The sequence below is a fragment of the Lathyrus oleraceus genome, chromosome 6, assembly GCF_024323335.1.
Source record: "Lathyrus oleraceus cultivar Zhongwan6 chromosome 6, CAAS_Psat_ZW6_1.0, whole genome shotgun sequence".
In the NCBI taxonomy this organism is placed as follows: domain Eukaryota; kingdom Viridiplantae; phylum Streptophyta; class Magnoliopsida; order Fabales; family Fabaceae; genus Lathyrus; species Lathyrus oleraceus.
Window position 1 is genome coordinate 400,664,778 of NC_066584.1, and position 8,441 is coordinate 400,673,218.

General features: G+C 33.5%; 1 protein-coding gene across 2 annotated transcripts; it reads right to left on the reverse strand.

Moving 5' to 3' along the window:
- Positions 1–735: 735 nt before the first annotated feature.
- On the reverse strand, positions 736–8,237 carry LOC127091986 (uncharacterized). Of its 2 annotated transcripts, XM_051030744.1 has the most exons (18): positions 8,069–8,237; positions 7,348–7,572; positions 7,081–7,147; positions 6,236–6,419; positions 5,761–5,813; positions 5,266–5,354; positions 4,800–5,036; positions 4,437–4,501; positions 3,466–3,526; positions 3,271–3,388; positions 3,097–3,178; positions 2,925–2,997; positions 2,759–2,820; positions 2,106–2,201; positions 1,763–1,917; positions 1,588–1,684; positions 1,311–1,388; positions 736–1,219 (listed from the first exon to the last, which is right to left on the reverse strand). In XM_051030744.1, exons 1-18 carry the CDS (start codon positions 8,073–8,075, stop codon positions 1,112–1,114), a joined length of 1,857 nt encoding a protein of 618 aa, XP_050886701.1. In that variant the 5' UTR covers positions 8,076–8,237; the 3' UTR covers positions 736–1,111. The 2 variants fall into 2 exon arrangements, with proteins under 2 accessions (XP_050886701.1, XP_050886702.1); XM_051030745.1 differs by lacking the exon at positions 7,348–7,572 and having other exon boundaries at positions 8,069–8,235.
- Between the last annotated feature and the right edge of the window lie 204 nt (positions 8,238–8,441).

Here is an 8,441-nt window from a genome sequence, read left to right on the forward strand (position 1 = left end):
TTTTATATAATAATATAAACTAAAAGATATAAATAAAAATAAAAATTCATAAATATATAATATGCGGATATGAGACGGGATGAGTATCAAGGTGCCCATACCCGCACCCGCTTATTTTTATGGATAATTACCCGAGCTATGCCCGTATCTATTTTTGCAGGTTTTTACCGTACCTGTTGTAGGTAAATTTACGGATGCCCATTGAAGATGGGTCAAATTGCCATCGCTAGTGATCTCCTTCCCTTAATATACTTTGGCATATAGAACCAAAGTCCTCGTAACCAAAATGGCTTAATATATGTAGAAAAAAGGTCTTTGTAATCCAGATTAATTGATATGTCGAGGTCTTCATACACGAAGTCTCCATAATACATGATATGCAGAGGTATATGTTGAATTGAAATCCATAATACATGATATGCAGAGGTATATGTTGAATTGAAATGTCCATAGACAATTTATTTTGATACGTCTAAGTGATCGATATAACAAGGATTTGAATTCTAAGATTTTTCCGCTAGCCATTAAGTTTACAAATGATACACTCTACTCCCTACCTAAAGGCAATTCTCCGTTTCTTTTTTTTTTTGAACACATAATATTTTTTTTACTTCAACTTTTTGACTCAAAGATAAGAAAAAAAGGATATACTAAGTTCTGCTGATTATGGATTGAGCTTCAGGGTAGTAGGGTGTGTAATTCCAATTTTCATTTTTTCTTGCCAAGATAGAGAAATTGAAAACCAATAGATGATTATTTACACCCAAAAAGAAAACATCATATTAGTGGAGCCTTTGAGTCTTAACGGGTATCAGAAGTAAATAACATGCAACACAAAGAACAACAAAATTACACTAGAAATATTGACGACGCTACTCTCAAAATGGGATGTATCACTAAAATTCCATCTCATAAACCTTTGGTATATCTATGAACTGACCACAATCTTAAATCGACCATATGGCCGTATTTTTTATATGTATGACTGATGAAATATTAATCAGGATTTTAGACCTTTAATTCACCCCAACCTGCTGTTGATACGTAAATAATCCCTTTGTATAATGCGGAAACACAAGCAAAAGCATTCCCATCACCTGAAAGTATCAAATTATGATCCTACAAATTTGTTCAAGGCTGATGTGTCTAAACCTGCAAACTCTTTTACAGCTGCAAGCACAACAAGTCCAAGCTTCACAGCATCTTCGCTATTACGTGCCTACAGTGTCATGTATGTTCATTTTAAATTAGTTGCAATGTTCAAAATTGCATATTAAAATTCCAACACAAGGTGTTAAAAGGCATTTTACCTCAATGTTGAGGGGAAGTACAGGATCATGAAGTGATAGTCTAAGGAGGAACCACCCACCATAGCCAGAAACTCTGATCTGATTGAAGATTAGAACAGACAAGATATAATAATTTATAATTGAAATACAAACTCTGCATACCAATCATTGCAGATTAGAAATTTGCACACATCATATTGTAAGTGATGGTCTTAGTATAATTTCTCAATGAAAAACTTAAGATGATGATTAATGTTAACAAGGTAAACAGGCATAAAACGTAAAGATATAAGCATACCCCTTCATAGTTTACAGGAGCCTTTTGCAGATTTGGATCAGAGCCAATTGAGCTCTCCAAATGTTTCAGCACAGTTTCTCCATATTCCCGAAAAGATCTGAGATTTGGTATGTCAGTGAATTCAAAACATTGACACGGATGCACACTAACAAAGAACCACTATGGACCAACTTACCCTCCTTTAAGATCTGGATGGTTTTGGTTAATCTTTAATCTCAGTTCTGCAGCAAAACCTGGTTCCTGGAGCCCTTCTATTAGACCAGTCAAAACATTGCTTCCTCCACCCACACCAGAAGCTCTTGCAGAAGCAAGTTTATTTAAGATCTTGACCTGCACAATGTGGGTAATTCTAACTTCTAATAACTAAAACTAGTTTTTGACCTTATAATCTAATTCTTCGATTCTAGTCTCGTGCAATATCACATTCTAATACAAGGTAAGTGTCAAGTTAAGGGTTATTCGGTGCAAAGTAGAGGTGCGTATATTTTTACTCAATATGACTACAAAAAAAAACCTACCATTAGGTATGCACCATCATCAAGCCAATTGTTCTCCTTAAGAGCTCCATGTCCACTGGTCTCAATTGCAAGATGTGACTCCTCGCCAATAGAGTTCTGTCAGCAATATTACCTCCATAATTAAATATTTAGCAAATGTAGTGAAAACGAGAAATTCAAATGTTAAAAAGTTATAAACAGAAACAAGATGAAAAGTACATGATATGCTGCTAGAGACCCGATTGGTTAGAGAAAACCCTTTCTTTTCATTTCATATTATTATTTTTGTTACAAAAATGGTCCATTGTTTTTTTACTTTGTTTACTGCATTCGAACATTTTGTTCAGGAAATAGTGAAAACAACAGTTGTACTTTAATAACTAAAGTAAAAAAAGAAAATGGAAAATAAAACATTTTTTGAAACCTAATAAGCCCAAAGTATCTTAGCATGCATAGTTTCTGTCAGATTTGTGTTAATTCTATTTTGAAAAGAACCAGTTTCTATCCATTTTTTTGAAATTTATTAGTTCTACTATAATGTCCCATTTGGAATAAAGTTAGCCGAAATCCCAAGTTTCAAATTTGAAATAATGGTACACTCAAGTACTCAGACGAAAGGTTTTCCTTTAAACGGAAGTATAATTTATTGTGTTAAAGGAAAACACTCATCATACCAAACGAATAGCTTCATCAATCACATTTTTGTAGCCTCTTTTAAACCGATGGTGTTTGCCACCTGAGAAAAAATTGTATTAGCAAATAATTGAAGCTTATGATAAAGTCATTAAAGGAGGAGGGAGGGATAGACTAAAGGCCATGCCAACTTAAATTTGTCCATACCAAGTTTCTTTTCAATAAATGTGGTAAGGCCATCAGAAGTCACGCTGTCTGTGACAATAGTTGTTCCAGGATGCTAGACAAAATGATGGAAGGAAACAGATTAAGAAGTATTAAGAGAAGTGTAAGGTTAAAAAAATAGAATACCAAATACACCTAACAATAAAAGCCTTACTTCTTCAAGAACAATAGCTGCCATTAAGGCAATCAAGCGATTCCGGTTGAACTCACGGCCAGTGGAATCCACAGCAGCAGATCTAGATGAAAGTCATTGATGTTTAACAATTCAAATTGATGGATGTTTAACAAATTCAAAGTCAGCGAAATCGATCAATAAGATGGTCCTTGCCTGTCCACATCAGTATCAAAGATAATTCCGAGATCAGCTTTGTTATCAAGGACTGCCTGGGTTATAGCTTTCATTGCTGTCTTGTCCTCGGGGTTGGGGATATGGTTCGGAAACAAACCTGAATACAGAACCCATTATTACTCAAAGTCCAAGTACAACACCTAGCTGAAATTATTCCCGCAATAAAGTTATTACCATCGGGCTCCAAAAATTGACTACCAGAAGTTATTGCCCCAAGAGGTTCCAGCACCTTTGCCTATTATTCACCAAAAAGTAACATTGAATATCAATCTCGATGCAAGTTGTAAATCATTCACAATAAATATATTCACTATAGATTTATTTTCATCATCACTTTCAAATGGCGGGTGTGTTTTAATATTCGCCCTACTGCAGATTAGTAAACCATATGTTTTGTAACTTCTGTTTAACAGAAAATAAAACATACATAAGTATATTAACTACTACTCCCTCCGTTCCTTTTTAAGTGTCACTTTTTTAATTTTTACACATACCAAGGAAGCTAATCATTATTGTTACTTTTCAAACAATAATTCTTCTTTTACCTATAATACCCTTAATTATTTATTACATTCATTTTACTTTTTCTCTCTCTGCAATCATTATATAGGGGTAATTTTGACAAAATAGCAATTAATACTACCTTGAACTTTGCAAGTGACAATTAAAAAGAAACAAATTTTTTGCAAGAAAGTGACACTTATAAAGGAACGGAGGGAGTAATTTTGTAGAATAAGGCAGAGAAGTTAGACTCTCAGTACATATTCCTTTTCCGAAGATTCGTTGTGGAAAACAAAATTACAGGATTTTCTGACATGGGTCAGAAACCAAAAGAAAAACAAAATATACTATTCGTACATAAAAAAATTAAAAATAAATTAAAAAACAGCCCATCTATGGCTATTTCAGATAACAGAAGGAATATGCATATGTAAAAAAGATACTGCAGTTACAAGGTGTTGCACCATAATAAAAACACAAATATATAACAAACTTACGATTTGCCAAAGAAAAACTAGTAAGATTTGTTTCTCTTGGTATTATACTGATACACCCTTTTTTATAGAAATTCGAAATAAAAATGTCTTCTACAAAAAGCATATTCATAAAACATTAAAAATTAAGGAGATTAAAAGGCAACTTACAGCAAAAAAACCACCTGCTCCATTGCCTGCATCAACAATGATATGGAAACCCTCCAATGGTTTCTCTGCGGGCAGATAATGCAACAAAAAAAAAGAACAAGATCAAAACGTTCAGAAAACCGATGACTAAAGAACTTTAGATTCTACAATAACAAACTGAGTCATAAAGACAAAATGCCCGTCAATTGAGAATTCCTTTATTCCTCCACTTTATCAAAGAACAGACCAGTAATTCTATCTCCAAACATACTAGTATTAATTATTATAAAAATACTCTAGCAAATGGGTTCAACCTTTTCCTGGACCCCACCATAGCATAAGCATAAACCACCAAGTTACCATTTTACTTTAGCAAAGTCATACCTATGTTTCCAGCTGCTTTGCGAACTGCTTTTACTAGATCAGATGTATACACAGACATGTAATCGACTGTCTTAATAGATAATGAAGCCACTTTCTCAGAATTTGTCAAACTTTCTGCTGTAAATTGATTGTATAATTTTTCAGCTCGCTCTAAGATATCTTTGATGTCAGTCTTCCCAAGACCACCGGCATTGGTGAAAAATTTGAATCCATTTCTGTTGAAAGGTAGATGACTTGCTGTTCATAGAAAGAGACATTTAATAATTATAACATGAATTCATATCTAAAATTACTTATCCATAAAAAGATATAAATATCATCCAAAGCAAATCGAAGTTCACTAAAAATCACCATTTACAACCAATGGACAAAGAAGGAAATGTCCAGAGACTCTAGCTAAACTCCATGGATGAAAGTAAGTCAATACTACAAGGAAATGTCACTTGACTACAACTTCATAATGTACCTGTTATCATAATAGACCCATCAACAGGACAAAGAAATGCTTCATCCTTTGTAAGTGTGCTATTGAACATAGCTGGTGTCGATGCTAATCTAGAAAGAAAACAATAGTATTAGTTCACTAGACCATTAAAATAGTTATAATAATAATAATAATAATAATAATAATAATAAAAAAATAATAATAATAATAATAATAACAACAATGATAATAGCTACAAAAGTGAAAATCATCAAATGTGAATCACAATTATCAAAACGGAAATGCGGGAGTAGTAGGTCTAATTCCCTGAACTTATTAAATGGGCATGTATTGAAAGATCCTAATAGATTTCGATACTGTCGTCGCGTAAAAGTGATCAAGTGAATGGACATGTAGGAATCTGCTTGACCAGGTGACTGCCTACATTAGAGTTTGCAACAACTGACACCTCCAGTTCTTATTCAAATAAAAGAATATAAACAAAATAATGGCTGCAAAAAAGTAAATGTCACCCACCCATATTGGACAACTTCTAAACCAGCACCAGCAAGCCCTCGAGAAATCGCATTCTGAAATTGAAAGAATTGATCATCATATAGTACAATTTTAAAATATAAAATATCAAGCTATTCATACATATACATGCTCTCAAAACTAGGAAGCTTGTTAACACAAGTACTTTTTGTAACAATCCTTTGAATTCACTTCAAAATTCAAACTACAAAACCATAGCAAAATCAACTTCAAAAGATAAATATTCTGCATGATGAAAGTCTACATAGATGCAAGTGGGAACAACAGTAAAAATGGAATAGGTTTTCAAACTATTATAGGAGTAGTTCATTTTCATGTATCCGAAAATATGTATTTATTTGAGAAACTGGAATTCTATTCAAAACCAATATAAAATTTTACACAATCGATAAAGTCCGTAATATTATAAAGGTTGTTAAAATGTAATCAATGATATGATACAAGGAACAATCTAGACCTGTAGGAATTTGGCTGATATCCTGGAATCATGGCCAATGGAAACTCTCAAATGCTGAGAAGCATCTGCTTTCTTTTTCTCCACTAACCATGCGGCGAAAGCAGCTCCTATTGCTTCAGCAACAGGTTCAGTGAGGTTAACCCCCTCTCCCTCAACACCATCTAGAGCCACACCACGTATGTCACTATTTAAATTAATATCATTAAACATAATACACAAGTTAGCATGCAGGAATGAAGACCTAATAAATGTCAATTATGTAAATAAAAAGGAAGAAAAAATGGGCCTTTGCACCCAGAAGCTTCCCCAAAAATACTCTATCCATGATAGAGTCATCATTACAGGGAAAAGCAAAAGATTATAGTGTTTTCAAACATCAATCATAGAACGTGGAAAATAACGGTTTGTTCAAATTTCGATGTGCTGCAAGCTACAGCACTATAGTGCTACTATACCCGCTATTTGACAGCACTTACTAAATAGAGTAGCGTGATTCAATAGTGGTTTGTTCAAATTATGGTATGCCGCAAGAAAAGGTTGATGAATCTTTTAATATTTTTGTATTAAGTGCTAAGACTAAGGTACATTCCTAAGTAGAAAGAATACACTAAGCTTTACTGTCTCTTCTCCTTTATCTAAATGATAGCATACACCACATAAATTCAGTACAGCAATTAACAACGTAAGGGAAAGGAAAGGAACAAAGAGATCCTACTTTATGTCGTATTTCCACTTTTTGCCATTCATAACTTTTACAAATCCTTTGACCAAATTAAGTCATGCAAAAATCCCAACTACTAGCAAATTTCTATTAAGACGAAAATTATGATATGGTTGGTACTGACCTGCCATTTTGAAGCTTTAGAAAGGCTGCTTTGTCAAGATGTGGTACGACAGTAGAAGATGCGGAAGCTGCAAAAAGAAATCCAAATGGAAGAAACAAGCATCCATTAGATAACAAAGAAGTTAAAAACTGTCAAAAGGTAATACATTAGCAAGTATGCATATATGAGCAATATTTTAAATTTAAAACAGACAGTTGCAGAGAATATATAGGAGTTTTTCATTTCACTTAATTTCAACCTGTATGATAATAAGAGTCTAGAACAGACCATTGCAGAGAATATTTCTCCGGAAAGTAAAATCGTTCTGGGGTTTCGATAACGTGCGCAATTGCATGGAAGAGACGCTACTCCATGTCAACTTCCCTGGAGGAGAGGGAAGCAAGTTGCGCAAATAAGGGGCACAATAGTCCCTTCGACTCGGTGAACTGGACTGTGTATTCTGTTGCCAGCAGTGTGACATAAAAACATTTTGAACAATCTTCCCTGATGTTGCTGCAAATAAACATTTACACTTTTATCAGATTTCTGGACTCAAATTTAAATTTCTCACCCTCTCTAATATTGCCAACTAGTCAATCTTCCATCATCAACATCTCTCAATTTTATGGCCAACTAGGGAATTGAATGAGACATTTTGTCAAGTTGTTACATTTGCTGTTAAAACATAGAGGGAAATTGTACACAAAAGAAAGAAAAAAAAAACTAGAGGATAACAAGAATCTCATGAAGCTTCTTGCAAATTCCAATTCCAATTCAAAAATCAACAGCCTTTTAAATTCTTGTTAAAATAAAGCCTTGTGCTTCAAAAAGTTCTAAACTGCAGCTGAAAGGCTAAATCCCCAATTCAGTAGGGGAATGATTCCATAAATTTCACTGAAATCGTAGAATGAAATTGAAGCGACGTGTACAAGTACATTAAAATAACGAATGAAAAGCTGAAAATTGAAGTGTTGAATTGAATGAAATGGGAAATGGAGGAAACATTGACCTGCCATGCGATGAAATTGAGTTGCAGAGCTCTTGAATTGGCACAGCGGAGAAACTGAGGTGGTGGTGAATGATGGATGCGCTAAGTTCTTCTGTCACCTTCCACACCAAATCAGCAACACATGTAACAACCCCTTGCACGTGTAGGAGAAAAGACAAGGACGAGAATAACAATAAAGTATATGCTTATTTTTATTGTATTTTTTGCTTTTAAATATTTATTATTACCTTTTACCAAAATTATTTATATTTTATAAAATTCAAAATTGCTGATGATTGTTTCTAGGTTAGATTTTGAGTTGATATATACTTTAAATGTGTTTCATATTTTTTTTAAGTTTAATAAATAATATAATTTTATATGTTAATGTAAT